Source organism: Dipodomys spectabilis, unplaced genomic scaffold (genome assembly GCF_019054845.1).
Source record: "Dipodomys spectabilis isolate Male_0828 unplaced genomic scaffold, ASM1905484v1 ptg000026l, whole genome shotgun sequence".
Lineage (NCBI taxonomy): Eukaryota > Metazoa > Chordata > Mammalia > Rodentia > Heteromyidae > Dipodomys > Dipodomys spectabilis.
Genome location: NW_024870703.1, coordinates 5,119,599 through 5,146,377, shown reverse-complemented (window position 1 = coordinate 5,146,377; position 26,779 = coordinate 5,119,599). Strand labels below are relative to the sequence as shown.

The following is a 26,779-nucleotide window of genomic DNA, read 5'->3' as shown; positions in this document are numbered from 1 at the left end:
AAAATCGCCTAGAAACAAGAGATATGCAAGAGTAGAATGGAGCAGCAGCCGTTTGCAGGGGGCAGAGTAGATATGGCCAGGGGTCTCAGATCAAGGGGCACAGGGAGGACATTTTCCTCTGTCCTGGCTCCTGTGCTAGCATCCCCGATTTTCTCTCAGAGCAGAATTCCACTATGTCAATCTCTATTTTAAGCAGCAACATGAAAGGAAAACCTTTCCAGTGCTGGGGGCTGTGGGGGCTGGGGCTCTGGGTGCTACAAATGCAAGAAATAAGGCAGCATGAGCTTGCAGATGGTTCCAAGAGCTGTAAATATAACCAAAGCCCTTTCATGGGGCTGAGGGAATCCCTCGCCCCCTGGCCCATCTGTGCCATGTTCCATTTCTAGCTGTGCGGGCCATCTTTGAGGAGGGCCTTCACAGCATGCCAACTCCACCTCCACAAATGGAGGGTTGCCAGCCAGCCCTGGGCCTTAGCAGCTAGGCAGGCCAGGGCTTGGTAGGGAGAGGAGGAAGACCAGGTGCTGCAGCCTGTCAGGCAAGCAGACGCTATGGAGCATAGCTGAGTCAGTAGGGAACCTCCTCCGGCCCTCTGCTTGGGCATTGGTCTTTTCAGCCCTAGTAGCCCATCACATGGGCCTCCTCTCAGAGTATCTTGAAGTCCAGCATGCTCTGCTGGCTCTGTGCCCAGCAGCATACTGCCAAGGCTCTGGGAGATTTACCATATAGAAGGGGAAAGGCCTGTCCATAAGGGATGAGCAAAATAGACCCTTAGGATGTGGGCTGGCAGGATGTAGATGGGTGGAGGCTAGTGGGAGGGACCTGAATTCCTGGTAGAAGAAAAGAGATGAGTAAAGATGGAAGGGTTGGAGAAATAAGCCTGGAGTAGGTGGGATGTAGGTAACACGCAGACAGGGAAGAAGAGGAGCCAGAGTTTATGTGGCGCCTGGGCAGATAGCATATAGCAGCATGGAGCGGTTTCTTCCTACTTCCAGGAAACAGGAAGTACCTCTACCCTGTAACAGCCTGGAGCAGGCCAGGATCTACTCTTCTGTGGGTCATGGACCCCTTAGAAAACCTGAGGAAAGCTCAGAGCCCCTCCTCAGGAGAATGCAACCCTTGCAGAAGTTAGCTTTAATTTCTAAGGGATCTCTAGGCCCGGGTTCTGGAAAAGATGTCATGATCACCTTGGAATTAAGGGGTCTTCTCCCCTCTTTACGGAGACGCAGCTGAGACCCGAGAGGTCCAGATACAAGCTGGCTCCCTCCCTGCCTCTGGAAGCTAGTTTCCCAGTCTGGCTCCTTCCTTCACCATCTAGACAGGCTGGCACAGGGAGTTTGGGTGGTCAGTGAATGCCTCATACATGAGGCTTCACAGGTTGGAGAAACTGGGCTATCCCCACCCATGCTCTCTGCAGCCAGAGATTGTTCTGGAAGACATTCTCCATCCCCCTTGGGAATTCTGCATGCTAAATCCATCTGCCTGGGACAGTCAGCCTTCAGAGGAGTGCGCAGAGCTTGCCTTTGCCAAGAGCCTAAAGTGAGGAATCCAGATTCTCCTATACCTTCCAGAAGGTGAGACTGGAGAGATATAAATATACCAGGCATTTCGCCCTCCAGGAATAAGGACGATCTCCCTAGCATGTTTTAAGTTGTTCCTTCTCTTGGTCTCCATGCAGCCAGTTGCATTGGTTGCGTTGCTAGGTAACCGGCATGACAAAAAAGAGCCGACTGCTGACTGCTGAGTCCTTAGATGGCTCCTTAAATAGCAGCATTAAAAAAAAAAAATCCATGTGGGGGTGGGGTGGGAAGGAGTAGATGGAAGATAGAGGGTCAGGGTTTGGAATATCTTGGATTTCAAGGATCCAGAGTTCAAAAGCCCCAGAGAACTAATGAGAAGCCTGCTAGGAGGTGTGGATGGGAAAGACCATGGTGAGTGGCCTTCCCAAGAAAGGAAGTATAGCTTGACAGCCTCCCTTGCCACAGCCCCTCGTGCAGTCTCTTAGTCTTCTAAGGCCTGTTATTTGGTAGCAGCTTCTTAGACTTGGCCTTCTACCCTCCTATTTCTTATGAGAGTAATAGGGGATTTGGCTTCTTTATCCTGAGCCTTTCTGTGATTCCTTAAAGATAAGAACATGGCCTCATCCCACTTCCCGCAGTGAATCTACTACCCAGGGCAGGCCCTTGGTGTGAAGACCCTGAATGGCTTCTTAATTCTGAGTATATTTATCTGTTTTCTGTTACTACAATAAAATGCCCAAGGCTTAGAAATCTGTAAAGAAACAATTATTTAGCTCACAGTTTTGGAGCCTAAGTACACAGTGCCAGCATTAGATTGGCGCATGGCAGATAGCAAATATCCCTGTCCTGGGAATGCCACTCCAAGCCCCTCACCAAGGAACCAAGGTGGATATCATATGTTATTATGACAGGAGTCTTTGCAACTAAGAGAAATCACATGGCCAGACAGGAAGCCTGACAGAGGAGGGGGCCAACCTTGTTTTTTCTGTTTTTGGTTTTTTTTTTGTTTTTTTTTTTTTGTAGTACTGGGATTGAACTTGGAGCCTCACACTTGTTAATCACTTCATCCACTCCTCCAGCTCCTTTTTCCATTAGTTATTTTCAAGGTAGGATCTTGCTTTTAGGCCCAGGGTGGCCTGGCTGTGATAGACATGGGCCATGGTGACCAAGATTGTGCCTCTTTCCCCATACCTAGGATAACATGTATGCACCATCCTGCCCAGCACCTGGTTTCCACTTTTCAGGAACATTGTACCTACCTCATAGAGATGTTGTGAAACTTAAGTGACTTAATATTTACAAAACACTTAGCACAGGGGTCAGCTAGCTCAGCAGGCTTTTTCTGTAGCATTCTGCCATGGCATCATGCATACTGTCACAGACCATAGTATAGGAGGAAGGCTGGCAGACTTTCAATAAAACTTTATTTATGAAATCAAACAGAGAATCAGATTCGTCTTGGGGTTATGTCTCGCTGATGCTTGACTTAAAGCAGGGTACACTGTGAAGAAATATTCGACGCTATTACTATTACTCTTAAGGTCTCTGCTTGGGCCCCAGTGCTCTCTCCTCATAGCTGGCTCTCCCTTCATACTTAGCATCCTTAAAAGATCCAGGCTGAGCCCTTGGAGCCCTAAAGGATCCAGATTTCTGTCTGGAGGTTATCTCTGGCCCTGCCAGCTTGACTTATCCCATTCTTTCCTGCCAACCCCTGTGGATCCCCACAATCCTGACACCAGCTCTGTCTGACTGTCCATTTAAAGAGCTGCTTTCTATCTCTGTAATCTTCATACAAAATTGAATTCCTTTTGGAGAGCTTCCATCGGTTGTCCTGTTAGGTGTTATCAAGTCCAAAGGATAAAGGTCACGGCCTCTATTTTCCAGATGAGAAAACTGAGGCCCAGGGAGGAGCTTGCCTGCCATGAGTACCGGTTTCCTCCTCTTGCTGGGGGCTTCTCTCTAGCTCTGGAGCTGGGGAGGACTGCTTGTCTGGGGACTCTCCCCTGAGGCCATGAGGTACCACCCCAGTCTGAAAACCCAGGGAGATCAGTGACAGCATCTTCTGCTCTTGCTTCTGCAGTCAGCCTATGCCGTGTCGTTGCTGCGGGAATGCATGAAGCTGCGGCCCTCGGACCCCACTGTGCCCCTGATGGCTGCCAAGGTCTGCATTGGGTCCTTGCACTGGGTAAGTGAGCTGTGGGAAGGTCAGAGCCTGGGTTCTGTTCTCCCTTGGGAGAGCACCCCAGGTAAGAATGAGATGAGGACATCCAACTTGAAGTGGAAATGAGGGTATCAGCTATCTGTAGGCAAGCAAAAGACTTCTGAGAACCTACAGCCTTGTAGGTTGTCTGGTTGGTGGTTAGGACAGAGAATATGGTACTTAGAATCAAATGGGGAGACAGTAGAGGTACCTCCCACCTGCCCATTAGTGGGGTTGGTAGGCAAGACCTCAGTTACTAGACCTGCCATCACTTTAGAAGCTTCCAGTGACCTCATGCCTGAGAGGCACGACCCTGAGGGGTTAAAGCCAACCATAGCAGAAGGAAGGCGGCCTCTTTGTAGCCCCCTCTTTGCTCTTGGCTGCAGCCACTGAGACCTGCCCTGGGCTCCTTCATCCCTGCCTTGGATTCTGTTACCCGCTTACTCCTGTCTGCTGAGGCAGGTAAGCTGGTAGGAGACTGCATCTCAGGCAGGCTCTCCCCCTGGATACAGATTCCTGAAGACACTCCCACGCCCCCCCCCCCCCCCCCCCAAGGTCAGCAGCTTGGAAAGTGAAAGCAGAGGGGAAAAACAGCCTGGAAGCCTGAGCCCCAGGCCAGGTGTACTTGGCTGCTGCTGTGGGCCTGTGCGAAACTCTTTTTTTTTTTTTTTCCTTTTTGTTGGTTGTAGAGCTTCAACTCTGGGCCTGGGCACCATCCCTGAACACTTCAGCTCAAGGCAAGTGCTCTGCCACTTGAGCCATAGCATCCCTTCTGGTTTTCATGTGGTTTATTGGAGATAAGAGTCTTACAGACTTTCCTGCCAAGGCTGACTTTGAACCACAATTCTCAGATCTCAGCCTCCTGAGTACTAGGATTACAGGCATGAGCCACCGGTGCCCAGCCTGTGCAGAACTCTTAGCCCCAGGGCTCTGGATTTCCCCTGGGCTGCTCAGATAGCTGCTTTCCCTGGCAGCTCACTTCCTGATAGTCCTGTCTTTCTTAGGTCCACTTAGTCTCCTAATGTCAGGAATGGCTCTATTTCTTTTTCTTACTTCTTTTAAATTAGCGAATGTTTATACTGTATTCCAATCAGTCTCATCCCTGTATTACACCCTCCTTCCCCCCTTCCTAAAACAATTTCCACAGGATTTGTTCCATATCATAAATATAATCTATTTTGATCATATTCATCCTTATTATCCTAATCTTCCTGCCCTCCCCTAATTCCTGTTATCAGGCAGTCTATTTTGATCATATTCATCCTCCTTGTTATTTTAATCTCTTCCCATAACCACCCAACAGAGCCTATGTCTCTTCCCCTGCTTCCCCCAAATTCCTGTTATCAACATTACTCACCCTTTATTTCCTTTCCCCTTTTTCTTCTTCCAAGTGAAATTGGTCCTATTTGCACCAGACATGGGACAGGTACCTCATCCCTTCCATTTGTGAGCTCCTACCCCTCATTTCTTCTCCTTCAGGCTAGGCATTCCTATTTCCTTCCTCTGTACTCTAGGCCCAGGGGTCCCCCAAAGAGGGTGCCTCAGGTGAAGACAGCCCTCCCTAATTTTTTGTAAGCCTGACATTTCACTCACTGTCACATACCCAGCTTTGTGCTAAGGTGGCAGTGCCTAGTTTCTGCATGTATCTAGCAGGGGCTTCATAATAACCCTCTTTAACAACTTTTGCCACTCTCCCCTCCTTGCAGACAAATCACTAGCCTCAGGAAGGAAGACAACAAGATCCCTGAAAATTCCATGACCTCTAATACCTTTTCCAAGCTCAGGAAACTGTTGTCCCCTACCCCACCTCACTCCAGATCCCCACTGGAGGCACTATCCTGTGCCTCAGTCTCTTTCTGCTGTGGGGAGGATGGATGTCCTACATAAAAAAGAAGGGTAACACCAGCACTTTCTTCTTTCTTTCCCCTGTGTCTTAAGTGCCAGCTCTGGGCTCTGCTGCAGATTGTGGAAAGGAGAGAAAGACTTACATATGGCATGTTACGTACATAACAGCTGCTAGGCTTTGGGGAAGGGTAGGTTTGCTGCAGTGGTTATTAGTGGTTATACCATCTAGTAAATGGTATTGAGTAAGACATGAAACTGCTGGGCCTCCGCCTCCTCATCTGTAAAGTGGAAATAATAGTCTCTCAGAAGTGACATAGACATAACATCTGGAGGAAACTCAACTAGATTCATCTGAAGCTAGGAGGTCAGGTTAGATGCAGGTTGCCAGTGGAAAGCCCTTCCATTACAGCTTGACTTCCCCACTCAGACCAGTGCTTATCAGAGATGACTACCTCTTACCCCAGCTATGCCTTCTCTTCATCTTTTGAGGAAGGCCCAGATGTCTTGCCCCATAGAGGTCAGGTACCTTGGTGAGTATGTGGGTGGCTTATGGGTGGATACAGGCAGATCCCAGAGACCTAGACCAGGCCCAGACAGAGGGTGATGGAAGCTGGAGGATACAGAGGGGTGGGTTTCCCAACTCCCAACTCATATCCTGTTTATTCCAGGGCTTTGGAGACAGGCCTGAAGCTCATCCCTGAGATGAAGCCCAAAATACCGTGTCCCTGGGGGCGGGACAGGGGAGGGCATCTGTGTTCCCTGTGACTGCCAGCTCCAAAGAACTGTGGGTCCACCCAGCCAATGGCACCCTTGCCAGGAAGCCCTAAATTTAGGTCTTCCTACCATGGAGGAGCTGTTTCCCTCCACAGCATAATTACAGTAATTATGTGCATTCAGATTACATGGTAATAAAATTAGGATCAAATCAGTCCAAATTGAAATCAGATGAGTTAGGAGCAAAGTAATCAATGACAACATAAATAGAAAAGCCCAAAAGGAAGCTCAAACATGCAGACTTATCATCAGAATGGGGAGAAAGGTGAGCTGTTTAAGCAGACAAGAGCAGGTTGAGTGTCAGGCTAGATAGAGCTAGGGTTTAAATTGGTCATAGGCAGAAGGAGACCTTGCATGTGGGTAGGGGTGGACTACTGGCAGCTGGCCTGGTCTGGAGGCTCCCCCAAGTTCCTCCTGAAGCTTCATTTATACTTTGGATTATACTGAGGTATGAGCCTCCGTGCTTCCAGTGGGCAGGATTGGCTTGGTGTTCATTTGATGAGTTGGTAGGTAGACCCTCCCTGCTCTTGAGAGCAATCTCTGTAATGAATTTTTGTCTAGTGTGGTCCTGTGTTGTCCACTGGATGAGGATCCTCTTTATTTACCCTGTCATGCACTTTGGTCCCTTCTCCTTGCAGAGAAAGTTTGCACACAGTAGGTGTTAACTCATAACCTGTATTAGGTCACAGGCCCTAGCTAACCTGGGTAGGACCAGGTCTGCATTTGGCACAGTGGTTTTCCTTGCTCTCTGTGGCTAGTTCTTGGCTCACAGATGGGCATGAGACTGAGAGGTGACTGTGGAGTGGCCACATGCAGCCTGCTCTCTAGGGAGGCCAGGAGAGGCACAATTTAGCCTCTCACCGTCTGTCCCCAAGGCTGTAGCAGGAAAGGTGGTCTGATGACAGACGGGAACAATGGTGTATAAGGCAAGGCAAGAATCCTGAAGGGCAGATTCTGTCTCTTGGCTTTTGTACCTCTCTCTGGCTCATGTTAGCCACCAGTAAGCCCATACATTGCCTAGTCAATTCCTGTGAGCAGGGGACAGAAATCTGGGGGTGGACCATTTTCCCTGGCTTATAGGACGGGAGGCTGAAACTGAGACATTTCAAAAACAAGTTGTGCTGGGCAGAACCAGCCTGGGTGGCTGTGTGCCCTGAGATGGAGCACCTGTTGTCCCTGTATCCCAGGCCAGCAAGGGAACCCCCAAGCAAGGTTGCCCCCTGATGGGGGTCGGTAGAGGGACTTGGATGGTCACATGCTGGCTGTCGGCTGGGAAGCTTTGCAGCAGTAGCTGGAGCAGGTCTGGGGTGGGGCAAGGAAGAGTATGGCTCCCCAGAGCTCAGCCAGAGGCTCCTGGATGGGGTAGGATTTCCCAGGCTTTGAGCCTGGACAGTAGTCCTTAAAACCAAGAGGCCTGCATGGCAGCCTGCTGTATTGGCTTGGTCTGCAACCTGCTGGGGCCTCCTTTTTAGAGCAGGAGGAAAAGGAGATGTAGGTAATTTTTAATATCTCTCCAGCTACATTTTATGTACCAAGTTGGAAGCTTTGTAGGAAGCTTGGAGGACAGGGCGTGCATGTGTGCTGTGTGTCACAGACAGCAGAGGAGGTTGTGAAATGGAACACCGGTGTAGGCACCTTCAGAAAGGGCGTACATCCCCTGGGGCAGCAAGGGTGTGAGAAGGCTTAGGCTATAGAGAGAACCTAGAGGTCTGATCCCTGCCTGCCTCCTTACTAGCTATGTGATTGAGAAACTAACTCATTCTGAGCTTCAGTTTTCTCATCTAGAATCTTGATGTCACAACCAGTGTGATAGGGTGGCTGTGAACTCAACAGAGAAAGTGGGGAACATCCCTGGTTGGCACAGTGCAAGTGCCTGGTAAATGGTCACTGCTGCTGTTACAATCCCTTCAAACTGGTGGGTGCTCAGAAAAGATGTGGCCTACGAATTGGTGGTTTATACCTTAATCCCAGCTACTAAGGAGGCTTAGACCTGGAGGAGCTCATTTCAAAAAGTCCTCAAGATTCCATCACAGAGAGAGAGAGAGAGAGAGAGAATCCATCTCTAATTAACCAGCAAAATGCTTAACTGGACACATGGCTTAAATGATAAGAGTATCAGGTATGAGTAAAAATGCTGAGAGAGAATCCTCTAAGATCAAGCCTCAGGACTAAACCCTCCTCCCCCCAGAAAAGAGGGAGAGGAGAGGTGTGCCTTTACAATATTACTTTTTTTTTTTTTTTTTTAATTCGGGAGTGGCAGAGCCAGGAAGATAGAAGCCTTTATGAGGCAGGGGCAAAAATTAATTAATTTTTAAAATGCCAGCTCTCCTGCCACAGCCTTGCAGAAATGAGAGAGTGCCTTCTCCTCTTTCCCAGGAAGGAAAAAAGTAAATTTCCCAAAACAATAGGTTCCGAGCCCTGTGGGAAAGAACTAAGGAAAAAACAGGTCTCTTTAAACAGAATCCTGTAGGCTCAGAAAGGACGTTTCTCTTATGCCCAGACAGAGAGAAAAGTGTAGAGAATTTGAGGGTGAAACTTCTTTGGCTGCCCTTGGGGATAGAAGGCAGCTTGAGCACCAACTTGAAGCGCCAGCAACAAGGCTGCTCATGTAGGGACCAAATTAGGAAAGCTACAGACAGGGGAACTGAAGGAAGTCGCAGGGAAGTTTTCCTTATATAAAGCAAAACCAAACAATCAAAATGTCCTACGCATCCTGAGAAAGATTAAAACAAAACAAAACAAAACAGAGGCTTGCCATGAATCTCAAAGTCTCGGAGCCAGTAGACCTGAGATTAAATACAGTTCTACCACCTCCTAGCTGACTGACTCTGGGTGAGCCATGGAAGTTCCCTGTGCGTTAGAATCTCCAGTGGTGAAAAGTCTGTTTCATTAGGTAGCTGTGGTGCTGCAACATACCAAGTCAGCCTCAGTCTGTCTGGATTCACAGGAAAGCAGGGAGGACCCTCCTGGGTTTTCATGGGGCAGTCACATGACTGCTCTGGGGAAAGGAGCATGTTATGACAAGAACCCTGGAAATCCTTACCTAGAGTATTTTGGAATAAGAAAGGGACCCGGTGTTATAACCTGAGCTGGTCACAGAAGCAGCTGGTTACCACCAGCTAACCTGAAGCCACAGAAGGAAATGTTTGTGGTCTGGAAAAGGGTACCTCTAAGGTACCAGGCAGGGGAAGGAAGATGGCGGTGATAGCTGGTAAAAGTGAAGGGACTGGACAGCCCCTTCTGGGGCTGGCTGGATCATCAGAGACTCAGATCACAGCTCTCTAGTACGTTGTGGAAAAGAATACTTAAAGAAAATTTTAAATAGTCCATAAGAGAATAGGCTATGCGGGGAATATAGTTCAGTGTGTTACCTGTGGGAAGGGTGAGTTTGTGACAGCCAGTGGGTCAGGTGGCTACTTGTCCATGTGTCCTGAACATGGGTGGGGTCAGAGAGCTGGAATACCCAGCAGACAAGACTGACCAGGGCTGTGGGATCATCAGCTTATCCTACAGTCTGTTTTTCTGTGACTAGGAGCCGTCCAAGAGATAAAAAGCATACAATAGTACCCCCACCCCCCATTCTAGAGGACCTTTAATGCTACTTTGTAACTTGTAAGTGAGATTGGTTTTGTGTGTGTGTGTGTGTGTATATATATATTATAGACAGACTACATATATATAATGTTAACATGACATGTATATAACATGTGTACATATTTGACATTAGGCAAATAACACTTGGAGCATTCTCCATGTCTTACCACTTTGTCCTTCCAGCAATCCTATGAGGGAGACACTGTTGTCCTCATTTTACAGAAGAGGGAACTGAGGCACAGCAACTTGAGTTGCTTGAGGTTACTCAGTTAGGGAATGATCATGTCAGGACTTGAGCCCTGGCAGTGTGGCCCAGAGCTTTGTTCTAATCAATATATCACCAAGCTGCATTTGCCTGTCTGCAGAGAGCTGGTTTGTAAGGAAGGTACTGGTTATGGAGTTGTTGGGATTCTAACACTTCAGAGACAAGATGGCAGAGCCAGATTCCTAGGGCTTTCAGATTCCCATACTTGATTAGAGGCTAGGAATTGTGTATTATGAAGTGTTTTTTTTTTTCTTTTTACTTTAACTTCTGTTTTTCCTGTGACAGCATTCTCCCTATTTGCTAGCTAGTTAGAACACTCACGTTACTAATACTTCGTGCTATTGTGCTGTATATTGTCATACTTGATAGGATTAGTATAATATTTTTCCTTATTATCACTGCAATGACTCCACATGCAGAAAGCCTGCTTTGTGAGTGGTACTCAAAATAGTAGCCAGGTACAGGTGGCTCATCCTGTAATCCTAGATACTCAGGAGACAGAGCTGGAGCATCTTTGTTTGAGATCAATTTGGACAGAAAAGTCCAAGGGACTCCATCTCCAAAATAATTAGCAAAATGGCAGGCTAGAAGCATGGCTTAAGTGGTAGAGCAGCAGCCAAGCAAGTGCAAAGTACTGAGTTCAAAGCTGGTACCAGGAGGAGGAAAAAAAAAATTATAAGAAACCAAAATGGTACTGGCCATTTAAGGACATAGTGCATTCAGCCTTGTGAGTTTTTCCATCTCCCTCTCTACATGGCGGATTCTGTATTCTTCCAATGTGGTGGTGATGGTGGTGGTGGTGGTGGTGGTGGTGGTGGTGGTGGTGGTGGTGGTGTGTGTGTGTTTCTCTCACACGGCTTACTGTGGCAGTCCTCAAACTGGAGGCTCAACCCAGCTCATCTTCCCTAATGACCCCTATCTCAGGATCTCAATTGTATGCTGTCTACTCTCCCCAGTGATGGCCATGGTCATACTCCAGGACTCACAGTCCTGCCCCTTTCCAGTGCTGCTGGGGGTGGAAGGTGGCCTGAGCAGGGGTGAGGTGGGCAGAGTGGCCCTGGCCAAATCTCAGAAGCTGTCTGGCATGAATGTCACTACTCCCCTGGTTGACTGTATGAGCCTGTAGAGGAGGCATCTGTGATTAGAAGGTGTTGGTGCCTCCCACTGGGTGGGATGGAGCAAGTAGCCCTGCCTTTTCTGGAAGCTACTGCACCAGGCACATGGCCCAGTTGGGTGACAGAGAAGGGGAATTATTTGGAAGCACATGGTGGGAATGGACATAGCTGCTGCCCCCAACTGTAATGTTTCCTGCCACCTCAACAGGCCTAACAATTCTGTGTACCCCAGTGTCCATGAGGCCTGCCTTCTGTGCCCTCTGTGTCCTGTGTTGTGTGTGATGATGTGTGTTATGACGATGTGGTGCATGACCCTTGCCAGTTGGTCCTTTTCCAACTGGAACAGCACCCCACCCCCTGCTCTCAGGACAAAAACAACCCCAGGCCTTTTTCCTCTGAAAGTTCAAGCTCCCTAGCTCCCTGCTCAGGGAGAGAGCAAACTCTACACTAGCCTGAGTGGCAACCTGCCCTCTCTGCAGGGCTGGCCATGTCCAGCAAGGCACATGTTCCCAAGGCCCAGGACCTGACCCTGGCTCCCCTCTGTCTGCCCAGCACAGAGCCCTACAGAGGCCTCTGAGGAAGGAGAGGCATGAATTGACCTATCTCGGGTTCATGATCTGAACAAAGCAAGATTTGGAGAGCTGGAACTCTGGGTGAAGGGCAGCTTTTCCCTGGGAGAGGTAGCACCCCTGAGCACAAAGCCCCTTGGAGGGGTAACAATAGGTTCAGGGAATTGCTTGCTGGTAAACAGTTGATTCTTCCACTCAGTTCTTGTACGACCTAGACAGCTTCTTGGCCTCTGCTCATGCTGCTACATGAGAGGAATTGCTGTTCTTGCCAGCACTTGCTCAGCAGTGTTCAGGTACCATGTTACCCGCCATACCCAGTGACCTCTGCCTCTTTCCTGTTTGCAGCTGGAGGAGGCAGAACACTTTGCCATGATGGTGATTGGCCTTGGAGAGGAAGCTGGAGAGTTCCTTCCCAAAGGCTACCTGGCTCTGGGTCTCACCTATAGCCTGCAGGCCACTGATGGTGAGTGCTAGGACTCAGCTAGCCTCTGCTTGGGGACGACCCCAGTTCCTGAACTGCCTGTGAGGCATCTTGTCCCACCAGTGCCACTCCCCATGGATACTGTCATCTTTCTGACATAGCTACCTGTTCTTGTACATACCATACACAGACACCCCAATATGTGCATGCACGTAACCCTCAGTTCCTTTTCTACTCTTGCTTGGACAGCTGCCAATCTGATACTCCTCCTCTCGACCCAGTTGTCCTACTTGTAGGCCCAGCTCTGGCTCCGACAAGACCCAGGCTGCTATCCTGTGAAGCTCCTGGTCAGTCTCCTGCAGTGCCCAATACCTTCCCCCCCTGGCAGCTTCATTATGCTTCTCATAGGCCCATCTTTACCCTCACCACCATAGTTGTCTCTGGGATCTTCCAAATCTCCCTTCATATATGACATAGTGCTGAGTACACGGTAGGTGCTTCACAAATCCTTGTGCTTAGCTGTCCAGACCCTGTCCTTCCTGTCCAGACCCTGTATTCTGTCCTCAGCTATGCCAGCTCAGACCCACATCTTCCCCATTTATCAGATAACCACTTACTTTTGTGTTCTTGCAGCTTGAGGGGACAGAGTGATGGTCCCCATCCAGACCAAAGCAGGAACAAGATTGGGCCCTTGCCCACCAGTCCCTGGTACAGGCCATGTTGAGGGAGCCTACTTTGTTTGGCTCAGAGGCCCTGCACAACCTTACTTACCTGAAGAGAGGAGAAGCTGGTAGGGGAGCTGGGTACAGACTGGCGTTAACCATTCCCTGTCTGCTAGTGAAGAGTCGCTAGTCCCTTGGTCACAGTCTGTTTTATCAAAATGGTCTCCTGTGCCTTAAGCCTTTGTCTGAGCAGCAGTGGCTTCTGCAGCTGTCTAAGCTGGGGAGCACGGACAGCTCTGTACCTGGTCCTACCCAATCTGATATGGTAAAGGATGGACCTAGCCACAGTCATGGAAAGGCTCCTCAGGTACTCAGTGTGGCACTAAAGCTAAAAATGCCTGCCCTGCTTCATTTAAAGCTGCATGCCATTTACTGACAAAGTACTAGATTGATACAACTTGGTGGGTAAGGAAGCCTGGAATTGGTGGCCTTTTGAGGATTGGGCCTCTCAGAAGGAACATATTAGTCACAGTTTTTGGAGGCTTGGGCCTTTGAGAGGGTCACTTGGGTTTAGGTGGCAGGGAAGGCCATGGAATGTGCTGGGTGCTGAGACAGCAGTGTCAGCCGGGGCTGCTGGACCTTGAGGTTTGCATGCTGGGTCCTGGTGGGCCTTCCATCTGCAGAGCTTCTGTGTCCTGGGGGTGGGGTCAGGAGGGGACAGTAACTCTCAGTGCCCCCCTGATGATTCAGACTTTGTTCTGTCTCCTGCAGCCACCCTGAAGTCCAAGCAAGATGAGCTGCACCGCAAGGCCCTGCAGACACTAGAAAGGTGAGGAGACCTTACAGCCTGCAGAAGCCCTATCTGTCTCTGGAGGCTTGAGGTAGTATTTTCACATGCTTTGCCTCCTGCGCCCTCTGATGTGTCCACCCTCTGTGAAATGGAGGATTCTGTGGCTCCATTCTGGGTAGAGAAGCTAGGAGTCTTTGATAGGTCACATAGTTAGCAAGGGCAACCCATTGAGACAACCAACTGAGCCCCACTCTCGTCTCCCATTTCTCCCTTCCCCTGTCCCACAGATCTTGCAGAGATTTCCTGGGAGCCTGAGGTGAGAGGGAAGGAAGTAGGAAGGGAAGGAGGCAGGCAACAAAGCCCTTCCCTCTCCTCCCTCCTCTATCTGCCTCATATCAGTTATTCTAAGCTCCCTCCATGTTGGAGCATGTGGCATCCCAGCCCCATGCAGGGCAGGTCATTCCCCAACCATGAAGGAAGATTCCATGCCTGGCTAGCCCCCTGGAGCTCTAGAGAATGGGGAGCATCAATGGGGCTTTTCATTGTCAAGGCTTCTTGCCCAGTCCCTGAGCCCCTCGGGGAGGTGTTAACCTCTGACTTTGACAAATGCTCAGAATGGCCTGGATGTACCCGCTGCCATTCCCCACTTCCAATTATAGGAGGGATCTGCCACCTCCAGGGTGTCTACCTAGAAGGCCTCTAATCTCAGCTAGTGCCATCCTTCCAGAACCTCTGTCCCCTGCTGTGGGTTGCCTTTGGGCCCTCTGTCTGAGTTGTCATATCTCAAGTGGACACCCCACTACATCAGAGTCTGGCAACGCCTCCCCCCCCCCTCCCCCAAACCTAATGCCCTTGTAGCACCTGGCACAGTGCTGGCAGGCTGCAGATCTAAGTCACACACTTGATACTCAATCATTGGTGACTGACTTGACTGTCTCTTCCTATGCAGAGCCCAGGAACTGGCTCCTGATGATCCCCAGATCATCCTGTATGTCTCTCTGCAGTTGGCTCTTGTCCGACAGGTTAGTTGTCACACTTCTTGATGGCCAGATCCAGAGGCCCTGCTGTCATTCCCAATACTGTCTGCACTTTTCTCCCTTCCTCTCACATCACTCCCTTCCCGTGACTCACTCACTCCTCCACTACCTCCATGCTGCACCCACACTGCTGGATTCCAGGCCCTGGCCCAGGCATTGGTTTCCTGTGTGTTTCTCTCCAGGAGCTTCACTCTGCCCCCAGAAATCTAGATGGAAAGATACCTGAGATAACTTACTTTATATTTAGCCATCTGTAAAAGAACCTGGTGCTTTTCTTGCCAATCAAATTAATGATAAACTATCGGTGATTCATTTTTTCATCTCTATAAGTATTTACTCATCTCTGCCGATTGGCGCCCTTCCTCCTAGCAAGATAGCTGGCTGGGCCATGGGAGACCTCATGCTTCCTTGGGGATCCTAGGTCTTGGCAACCTTGAAGTTGAGGGACCCTGTGTGGATTCTAGGCAGGCACTCCAACATTTGAGCCATTCCTCCATGAACCTGTTTTTGAAGAGTCTTGCTTCTTAGCAAAGCTCAAAGACTATATCTCAGGCTCACCAACCAGCCAGACCATAGCTGGCTGCATCAAAGCAGTGAGGGTTAGCCCAGGATAATGGCATCTATTCTGGCAGAATCACAGAACAAAGGCAGCCTTTGAATACAGACAAGCCAAGCTTTTAACCACATTGATCTTAGCTTCCTTCTCCTATTTTCCTTGGCTTAGACACAGTGAGTTTCCCTATGTGATAACTCTGGGCTTGACCCTGGTGTTCATGGCCTACACAGAGGCCTGGTGAGACCTGGCCAGTACAAGAGGCCTGGCGGAGTAAGGGCTAGAGGATCCTCCTCAGGTCACCCAAGAAGCCGATATCCAAGACTTTTTAAGGAGCAAGACTTCAAAAAAAGGTTCCTGGAGGGATAGATGGCTGGCTGAAGTGGTAGAATTCCTGCCTAGCAAGCAAGAGGCCTCTAGTTCAAACACTAGGATATACCTCAGTGGTACAGCACATTAGTTTAGCATATGAGAGGCCCTGGAGTTCAATCTCTAGCACAGAAAAAGGAAAGACTTAATGAGATCCCAGGAAGGACAGAGCTGCAACCCATGCACAGTTGCTGAAATAAATATAGACCTCCCAGGCTGAGGGAAGATGTACCCCAGGTCAAGGAGGAAGAATCTTGCCATTTTCTTGGCTGTGGATCTTGGGGACTAGGAGGAGGACACTCCCACTGTGTCTGTTGGTGCCTCTGCATTGCCCAACATTTCCTGTTCAGTGCCTCATCCTCAGCACTCTAACAGGACCATTTCCTCCTATGGTAGAGCACTGCAGCTCAAGAGGAGTGCTTTCTATGGCCTAGGTGCCAGCCAGCCAGGGGCAGAGCTAGCATGCTTGCCTCCCCTCCTTCCATCAAGCTACTCCTACTTGGATCACCCCTCCCCTTCCCTCCTCTTCTCTTCCCCTCCTTCCCCTCCCTCCATATCTCCGTACCTCCCTCCCTCCCTCCCTCCCTCCCTTCCCTCCTTCCCTCCTTCCTTCCTTCTTTGTTGGTGGTGGTCATGGAGCTTGAACTCAGAGCTTGGGCACAGTCCCTAAGCTTTTTCACTCAAGGCTAGTGCTCTACCACTTGAGCTACAATTCCAATTTTCTGGTGGTTAATTGGGGATAAAAGTCTCATGGACTGGGCTGGGAAGGTAGCTCAGTGGTAGAGCTTGCCTCGCATGCCTGAAGCCCTGGGTTCGACTCCTCAGCACCACATAAGCAAAAAGAAAAAAGCCGGAAGTAGCGCTGGGTTCAAGTGGTAGAGTGCTAGCCTTGAGCTGAAGAGCTGAGGGACAGCGCCCAGGCCCAGAGTTCAGGCCCCACGACCAGACCCAAAAAAAAAAGTCTCATGGACTTTTCTGCCCAGGCTGACTCTGAACTGTGGTCCTCAGATCTCAGCTTCTTGCATAGCTAGGATTACCCATGTCAGCCACCAGCACCTAGTTGAAGCACTCCTTTACATCATCTCCCCCACCCTCTCTGTGACTGTGCTGCTCCCTATTAGTGGAGCTCCAGGAAACGGCTTCCACTCATGGCCAGGTTACCTCTCCCTTAGGCTTCCATCCTCCCATTAGGAGATGCTGCCGCCCAATGTCTTTCCAGCTTCTTTTATGCTGCACTAGAAACCTACTCTCCCCTAGTTCCCATGGAGGTCCATCTTTGCAGGTTGTCTGGAGGATGTGTTTTATCAAAGCACATTCCTGCCTTCCAGTGCCCAGGGCTCGCTTGAGTTGAGTACCTCACACAACCCAGGGGAAGGTCCCTAAGCTGACACTTTCCTTTGGCAGATCTCCAGCGCCATAGAGCAGCTGCAAGAAGCTCTAACAGTGTGCAGGGACGATGCCAATGCCCTCCATCTGCTGGCACTGCTCTTTTCTGCCCAGAAGCACTACCAGCATGCCCTGGATGTCATCAACATGGCCATCACTGAGTACCCCGAGAACTTCAAGTAAGTTACCCAGGGACCACTGATAGGGGGCTGGCTTGAATATTCCACCTCCACATAAATATATATACACATTTAGCCAGCTGACACATATGGAATAAATGTGTACTTTGTGGATATTCCTTGGGTGGAGAGACAAGAGGTATGGGTCCCAGAGGACTTAGTGTTCTGTATGAGAGGTGTTGGATAGTGAACTTACGCTGCTCCTAAGCCTCTACAGGTAGCTGAGGGTGCCCAGAAGGGAATGTGCTAGAATGCACGTGTACTGTGTTGTGTATCCATCTAGTTCTGTGTGAGCCTCCTATGGGCACCAAGGCATAACTTCACCATGACTCTGAATGATGCAGATAACACTTACTGGGTGGACAGAGGTCAGGGGGGGCTTTCCAAGCAGGCCAGCTGCCTCCTCTTTGCTGGAGATGGGAGATAGTTATCTCTGCTTCTTCATGTTTACTACGCAGCAAGATAACCTGCTTCTTGGAACAGGGTTCAAATTACACCTGGCCCAGGCAGCAGTGGGTGGGGCAGGACTAGGCCTCCTCCCTTTCACCACAAAGGACCTGCCACCATTGAACTAGACACTGGGGAATAAGAGCGCGCAGGGCCAGCTGAGGCTGGGAGGTGATGTTACTCTGTGGGAAGGAACTAGTGGGAGGTCATCTTTTGATTTCTGCCCTTTTCTCCATACAAACAAGTGACACTGGGCATACCAGGCATTGATACTCTGAACCCCAGAATCTTGAATGAGAGACCCTTGAGAACCCCAACTCACCTTGTTCCACTTTGGAGTCTGAGAGAAAGCTGTTACTTTGCAGAAAGCCAAGAAGAGCTGAGGTCCTAGTTACCCCAGGAAAGGTGGCCAACTGGTTTGAGTGAGCAGGTTCACAGAGATTCAGGGAATGTCACTGGGTGTCACTGTGGTAGTAGGTGGTAAAGGGAAGTTGCAGGTATCCCAGCCCAGGGAGGCTCCCCTTCTGGAGACACCTGGACTTTGACCTCTGGCTGTCCCTAGACCATTAGAGACAGGGCTGACCGCAGGGCAGGGCTCAGGTTTTCCTGTACCCTGAGCCTCCTTCAGAGGACACTGCAAACAGTTGGTTCTGTTTGTGGTTTTGCTAGGACACTAGTAATAAATAGCTAAAGAAAGGTACTTAGGGTACAGGACTTCTGAGCCTCACCCTGTTTTACCCTCATCTAAGCTTCCCCTGGCCTAAGTGCTCAGAATCCTCACACTGCATGTTTCTCTGCCCTCTTTCCAGGCACATGTTAGCTGACCACAGCAGACTGTGGCCACTACAGTAGGTCATCCTTGTATTTGATGAATGGCCCTGATTCTGAGCCCAGCCTTTAGGAGGCCATTGAATTACCTCACTTTATAAGACACTTGAGAATTCTAAAGCACAAGTAAAGCAGGATGGACAAGAGATACACCTTGGCGCAGGGATCCCAGGTATAATAACAGCATTACAAGGTTATCAAAACTTTTAGCCGGGCACCGGTGGCTCACGCCTGTAATTCTAGCTACTCAGGAGGCTGAGATCTGAGGATCATGGTTCAAAGCCAGCCTGGGCAGCAAAGTCCATGAGACTCTTATCTCCAATAAACCACTAGAAAACCGGAAGTGATGCTGTGGCTCAAGTGGTAGAGCGCTTGCCTTGAGCTGAAGAGCGCAGGGACAGCGCCCAGGCTCAGAGTTCAAGCCCCATGACAAAATAACCAACAACAACAAAAAGGTTATCAAATATTTTAATTTTTTATTTATAATGAAAATGCACAGAAGACAGGTTTCTCAGTACTGGTACCTTGCTTATTAACAAACTCCATCTTCATACTTGTCAGGACCTGACCTGACTCACTTCTGCTGACTTGTGTGTGCATGTGTACCTGTCTATGCCAGAGTATGCATGGGTGCCAATGTATACACATGTCTGTGTGCATGTTCTATGTGTTGTACATACCTGTGTGTAACTCTGCATGTACATGTGTTTACTGTGGCCAGCTAGGCCTCAGAAACAGAAAGGAAGTCTGAGAACCTTAAGATGGGTAGGAAGAGGTTCCTCACCAACCCTGAGACTGAGTGTATATCACTGAAGAAATAAGACACTAGGTGAGGCCGGTGTCAGATATTTTAGCAGCAAGTCTTTTTCCAAATAAGCTCTGACTTGGAAACCAAGATCATGCAGCAGATGAGAGCGGAGTTATGACAGAAACAAAGGTATTGGTACTCTGCCTGGTTGACCCTACCTTGTAACAATTAAAGAGACCTTTCTATTCCAGTGCCTGGATTTTGCTGCTCAATGCCTCTTCTTAACTCCTCCTCCTCCTCCTTCTTTTCTTCCTTTTTGCCAGTCCTGGGGCTTGAACTCTGGCCCTGGGCACTGTCCATGAGCTTCTTTTGCTCAAGGATAGCACTCTACCACTTGAGCCCACAGCACCACTTCTAGCTTTTTCTGTGTGTGGTACTGAGGAATTGAACCCATGGCTTCATGCATATGAGGCAAGCACTCTACCACTGAGCCTCATTACCAGTCCGAGACAACTAGACTTGAGGCCCACCTGTGTGGCCAATGGTCAGGGATTCACCAAGATCCCATTAACCTATCACCAACCCTGCCACAGTCCCAGCCCTCTTCTTAACTTCTGAGCTGAATCTTCTACCACTGGCCTGCTTTTATTGGGGGAAGGAGGGAGGAGAGCGGTAACCTACTCTTGTGTTGAAAGTCTGATTGAAGATAAAGTATGTGAGATGCACTAGGAAATGACGTCTCATCTGTGGAGTGTCAAGGGAAGTCGGCTCCTCAGCTTCCCTGACCTTACAACCTTCATCTCCTCCTCTGTTTTCCAACTGTATTGCTGGCTGAACAGCATTTCCCTGCCCCTAGCCACCGTGGCACGTGTGAGCCTGGCTGTTCCATCTAAGCAGACATGCTCTGCTCCCTCCAAGGTCCTCACAGATGGTCCTGGCTTTGAGCTTAGTGCCCCACAGGAAGTCCAGGAGTAGTCATGAAGGAGGAAAATTTAAAAAAAAAAAAAAACCCATGTGTGGGAAGATGGCTTTCAGCAGGTTCTCTGAGGGCCTGTATCCCTAAAAAGGTAGGGAGCCCCAGTGTAAACCATGCTATTTGTCATCATGCAGCCTACCTGTGCCCTCTCTCCTCTGAAGCCTCCTCCAGGGTGGCCTGGAATGCAGGCCAGAGCCTTAAGGGGGCAGCCTCTGCCCTGGGAAGCACTCACCACTGTGATACCACACTGCAGCGGGGTTTCGGGAGCCCTAGGGGCTAGGGCCTCTCTCACCCTTTTGTTTTCTGTCACTAATGTTGTGCTGTAGACAACATGGAAACAAGTGTGTCCCACCAGCAATAGTGCTTCACTTTCCTCTGCCTGTACATCCAGGTGTCAGCAGTGGAGAAGCAGTGTCTTATCATGAGCCACCACGAAGCCCATCACCTCCTGGTGTGCAGGATCTCTGTTTTCATTTGAACCTAAAAGGCTATGAAACTGGAGAAAATATAGAAATTTATGACCCACAGAATTTAAAGAATAAATCTTATTTTAAGCAAAAAACAAATGTGTAGATACATATGCCTAAGTGTATCATATACACATATATAACATATACATATAGATGGGTGGAGGCTGAGGAATCCATCTTCCTGCCAGCTTGGTTGAGTGACCATAGGGCATGAACATGTCACTGCAGTTAAGTCAGTACTGTTCCCCACAGATGAAACCCTGGAGTACAGAAACCCATGGATTAGCAGGAAATGTCATTGAGTCCATTACAGGTCAGGGATCACTGGAAATGTCATTGCTCTTCGATTAACACTGTGTCCTGCTTCTCCAGCTGCTCCCTGCACTGGGAACAAGCCTCGTTTGGCTCCAGCTATTGCCAAGGCAGTTAATTAACCAACTGGTCCAGTAAATATTGCTCGAGAAAACAACACAAACCAAACTTCCTCTTTCTTAATTTCACTGTCCCCGTGAAGTGTGATGAATGAGGCCTTTTAGAAGCTTCTCCTCCTTGCTGAGGCTGACCATGGGACAGACAGACTGCCACCAGGAGGAAAGAAGCTGGCAGTTTGCAGTGCCAAAGCAGGAGATACATGGACCCCCTTCCACATGTGCTTATCCCTGTGTGAGACTTCCTACTTGAAAAGAGACATCTGCCCTGGCTCCTCTGCCTCTGCTTCTTTGAGACTCACACTGAAGAAGGTTGTTAAGCCATTAGAAAGCCATGTCTAAAGCAGCAGTGTGGAGTGGTGAAGATGTCACAGAGAGGGTCAGACTGGCACCAGGGTCCCAAGGGCCGCAGTTCTACATGTGCCAGTCCAGGGGTTGGAGGTCAGAAGTGTGGGCCAGGCTGGACCTGCGTGGAGGAGGAAGCAGTTCTAAAGAGATTGTTTTGAGTTCCTCAGCTGTACCAGAGATCACCATCCTCCCACGGGCGCCGTCTAGGTATCCAGAGCACCCAGCTTTCATGGAGTCGAGCTTTTGGAAATCCTTCAGATTCAGCGATTGGGAAGTAAAAGCAGATTTCCATGCTGTGCGATGACCTTTAGCTGGTGGAGCTCAAGTTTAAAAAGGCAGAACGTGATGAGGCAGAAACTGATGGCCCCTCGGGGACAGTGTGAACCTGGCACAGTGGGAACTGGACACCCCCGGGCAGCTTCATGAAATCCTATGGGCTTCCCACTAAGCCATGGGCACATGTGCTGGCCAGGCTGTCCCTCGTCAGCCAGCCAGGAGGCTGAAGCCTACAGCAGGCCCCAGGGGACAGCAGTTTCTCTGTATGGAATATGAGAAGGCCCTTAAGCTAGGAGATATCTTTGCTGGCCCTGGCTTACTTGGGGTGGGGGAGGCAGCTGAGAAGCCTGTCCAGGGAGGGGCAGAGATGTGGGGTCAAGAGTAACGGGCCACTGATAAGCGTCCTTCCTGAATCCATGGGTGATGTCAGGCTATGGTTTTAGGTAACAGATTCCTTGTGCTTTAGTCAGACCTTTGTGGTGAAGGTCGCCATAGCAACCAAACAAAGTTCCTGGGCTGATGATGGGAGCTTTCCAATATCTAGCCTGTCAGTCACTGTTCCCACCCAGCCCTGGCAGCTTGCCAGACTGGCTTTGAAGGCCCAGGCCATACCTAGGGTGGTAAAGGAGTAAATGTGTACTATTCCCTGTTCTGCAGTGGGCAAGGCTGCTTCGTCCCACACCCAAGGGGCTCCTCAACACACTGGTCAGAGATAGGTAGTGCTGGAAGTTCCTGCTGGTCCAGCCCTGGTCCTAGGGGACTTGGAAAGTCCTAGGGGAAGGTGTGTCAGAGCCCCAGAGACACCTTATGTGGGAACAATATGGCCCTCTCCACAAGCTAGAGCTTGCCATGGGTAAACAAATGAACCACCACAACCATCTGCCCCAGGAAACCTAGACTGTTTTGGAAAATGTTTGAGCTGATAACTAGTCCTTAAGCTGGAGCCAGACATTATTGAGATCCAGTTAAAGCTAAAGTTGAACCTCTAGGGCACCTCTAAGTTACCTGGCCTGCCCCACCCATTTATCAGATTACTGTGACAAGTTTCTAGTGCTGTGTTTCCCTTAACAGAAGGGCTCAGGGTCCTGGGACTTCTGTTAACATTTCTGCCTTAAATCCAGTGTTTGATTGTTCTTGCTAAGGACTTGTGGTACATCAAAAGGATGCTTAAAATACCAACACTCCAGTGAGGTGGTTGGAATCAAAGGTATTAACACAAACATAGTTTATCACTTTGTTGGGTTCATTAAACATACTTGGCTGCCTCGGCTCCCAAGGACAGCAGCCACTGTGAGCTTGCAGGCCATGTGGCTGAGGAAGTGCTAAGCCAGGCGTAATCAACAGCATCAGATCCTTCCCAAAGGTCAGCTCCTCCTCCACTAAGCTGGGTTGACATTCACATTTCCCTGCCTTGGGTGGCACATGTGACCTCACCCTCTTGGATACATGGATTGTAAGACACAGCCCTTGTCCTGCCCATAAAGCAGAGTTGACCTGCCTTATGGACTCTGAGAAGCCATTGTCCCCCTGAGCATCTGCTCATTGTGTAGAGATGATAGACTAAAGCCGTGGTAGGCTGAAAACCTTTGTTCTACTTAAGGATCTTTCTGGAGTCTACCTTGATTGGTTATGGAAAGATTCTGTGTAGTTATGTACATGTCTGCTTAAGGTCATGCATCCGTGGGAACTAGAGGTGGCCTGCAGTAAAGGGAAGCCCAGACTAGGAAGTCACTGGGCTCAGCCATCAGTCAGCACAGCATACAGAATGAATGGCCTCTGAAGGATGGGAACTACTTCAGAAAGCCTAAGTTTTCAGGTTGTTGCTTTTTAAAGCTTTAAAGTTGGATCACATCAAATGAACTCATTAAGAAATGGAGGATCATCATGAGCCTTCAGGGATTAGAGAACATCGGTTAGCATAATCCTGTAACCTTAGGGGAAAGTCATTGGTTTTAGGGTTAAGAAGAGCTGCTAAGGTGTCCTTGCACGTTGAGGATTAGTTTCTAGGAAGGTAATAAAGCTGGCATGGCCCTCCCCTTTCAGAGAGGCTATTCCTAGAATGCCAGTAAAGTCATTCCTCAAAGAACATGTGTGTGCCGGATGCTGGTGGCTCACGCCTGTAATCCTAGCACTCAGTAAACTGAGATCTGAGGATCCTGGGCAGGAAAGACCTCCGAGAAACTCTTATCTCCAATTAACCACTAGAAAACTGGAAGTGGCGCTGTGGCGAAGTGGTAGAATGCTTGCCTTGAGCTGAAGAGCTGAGGAACAGCGCCCAGGCCCAGAGTTTAAGCCCCAACATATGTGTGGGTAGCCAGCCACTTACTCTGGTGGGATCTTTCCCAGAGCTGTGGAATTTGAACAAATCTAAGAGCTCAGTGTATCCCTGGCATTCTGGCAAGTGTCTGGGCCACCTTGAGAGAACCAAGTGATTGTAGGCTGACTTGCAGCCAGAATCAGCTGGCTTCTGCTCAGAGGTTTTGCTCTTCTGCTTGTGGGTAATCTTACTTCTGACATCCAAATCCTGCCCATCCTCAGACTCCCCTCTGATTTTAGTTTGTTTTTAGAGCCCCTGTGGTTCACAGCTAAACTTTTCCATAGAGAGCCTGATTTTGTTCTTCTGGGCATGTATTGTTTGAGTTTGAAAGCCTCTTTGGGACAGAAACCATGACCTACCCTCCATCTACTACCCCCAGGTTAGAAACCCAGGGATGGTCACCCTGCACACTCCAGGAGACCCTCAGACTTGGTAGGCCAGAGGGAGCTGTGGGGGGTTTTGTTTGATGTGTGTCTGACCCTGCATTGTTGTTCTGGTTTGACTTGTTTGATGTTTGCTGGTGGCTGGACAACCTGGCATGCCTGAACTCCAGCATTTCCTATCTGCAATAATATTCCAAGTCCTTGCTCCTTGCCAGATACTACTGAGCTCATTACTAGTCTTTCATTGAAGGAGCAATCCTACCATCAGCACTAGGAACGATGGGAACTATTGTGAGGACATAGTTGAGGCTCTGAAGAGCTTAAATGCCTTGCCCCTAGAAAGGACATGGATCACTAGAGTTTGGACACAGCTTTCCATCTGAAACCAACTTGGGTGGCATGAGATCGGGTCCGCTTGTTTTACTTCCTTGTACTGTGTGTGCACAAGGTCTGGCTTCTTGGCTGAGGAATTAAAGAGTTTCCAGAGGTATGGCTGCCTGACTCAGAACAGCTTGCTTTTCTCTCAAGTTTTCTATAAAAATAGAACTTTTCATTAAAACAGTAGAGCACAGCCACTGGCTAGAATTACTAATTACTGTCCGTTAAAGAGGTAATATCTCCTTCTGTACATTCAACACAAATGCCTCCATCCCTGCTGCCTGCCACCCCTCACCTCACCAAGGAGGGCTTGCTCCCAAGATGGCCAGGAGCTGAGCCAGTGCGGCAAGGGAGAATGGAGCTGCCCTGCAGCCTTGCCTCCTTGGAGTTGCTTTGGTCCTGGAAACACCAACAGCTTTCCAGGCCTCAGGGAGTCTTTGTGACTCAACTTCCTCCTCCGGAGCTTCAGCACACATTTGATGCATGTGTGGAAAGGCACTTGCGCTGAGGAGATAAGAACAACTTGAGAACAACTTGGTCACTGCCCAAATGCAAGATCTGGCAGGAAGTGGTCTGAGACTTAACAGCTGATGTTCCCAAGGGGCAGCTGGGCCCCAGGCACAGGCCTTCTAGACTCTGCTTCCCTTTTTTTTTTTTCTCCCAACAGCTGCCATCTCTGCTTTACAAATGCCCAGGAACTGTGAGAAAGGCTCAGGCACGTGTAGCGAGTAACTGAGTCTGGAAGAGGGACATATACAATATCCCTGCATCCTATTTGGCAGGACCACTTGTCTTCCTCAGGCCCATGGCATTTACCTTGTTAAAGTGTTGTAGGTGTAAGCTGCTGCTGCTTTGAGGATCCTGAAAGTGAAAATGTGCCTTACTACCCACACAGTGATGGCCTCCCCTGTAGCCAGCTCTGTTCCACCAACTTCCCCGACCCTCCAGAGTGGAGCACTTGAGTGAGTCCTCCAGGGAGGGAGACGATTACAGCCCTAGGTAAGGGGATAGATGGGAGGCCTTTGACCTCAGCTTACATAGCCAGAGCAAATATCCCATATTTTTTTTATTGTTTATTTTTTCAGTACTATAGATGGAACCTGGGCCTCGTGCTTGTTAGGCAAATGCTCTACCACTAAGGTACATCCCCATCCCTAAACTAGTTTTTTACCTGGACACCGGTGGCGTATGCCTGTAATATTAGCTACTTAGGAGGCTGAGATCTAAGGATCACAGTTCGAAGCCAGTCCAGGCAAAAAAGTCTGTGAGAGTCTTTATCTTCAATAAGCCACTCAGAAAAGACCAGAAATGGTGCTGTGGCACAAGTGGTAGAGCACAAAGAGGCTTGGAGACAGACCCCAGGCCCTGGGTTAAGCTCAAGACTAGCAAAAAAAAAAACCCAAACTTAAAAATTTATTTATTTATTTATTTATTTGCCAGTTGTAGGGCTTGAACTCAGGGCCTGAGCACTGTCGCCGAACTCTTTTGCTCAAAGCTAGTGTTCTACCGCCTTGAGCTACCTTTTTCAAAAAATAAAAAACAACTCCCCCCCCCCGCCCCCAGAGCTGAGGACCAAACTCAGGGCCTTACACTTGCTAGGCAAGTGCTCTTCCACTGAGCTAAATCCGCAATCCCTGAACTTTTTTTTAAGGTTTTACAAGCCAAGCACTAGTGTCTTATGCCTATAATCCTAGCTACTCAGGAGGCAGTTCAAAGCCAGCTAGCTGGGTAGGAAAGTCTATGAGACTCACATCTCCAATTAAACACCAGTAAATTAGAAGTGACACTGTGGCTCAAGTGGCAAAGTGCTAGCTTTGAGCAAAAAAAAAAAACTCAAGAGACAGCACTCAGGCCCTAAATTCAAGCCCCAGGACTGGTACTTTAAAAAAATTTTTTTTTGCAAA

At 49.2% G+C, this 26,779-nt stretch overlaps 1 protein-coding gene across 1 annotated transcript in view; it reads left to right on the top strand.

Moving 5' to 3' along the window:
• The window catches only part of Ttc7a (tetratricopeptide repeat domain 7A), a 120,184-nt gene that overhangs the window by 62,195 nt on the left and 31,210 nt on the right, over window positions 1–26,779 (top strand). The window contains exons 11-15 of the mRNA XM_042675400.1: window positions 3,598–3,702; window positions 12,225–12,342; window positions 13,734–13,791; window positions 14,702–14,774; window positions 17,116–17,276. Coding sequence (XP_042531334.1) covers window positions 3,598–3,702; window positions 12,225–12,342; window positions 13,734–13,791; window positions 14,702–14,774; window positions 17,116–17,276 — 515 coding nt within the window. The remainder of the gene's footprint in view (window positions 1–3,597; window positions 3,703–12,224; window positions 12,343–13,733; window positions 13,792–14,701; window positions 14,775–17,115; window positions 17,277–26,779) is intronic.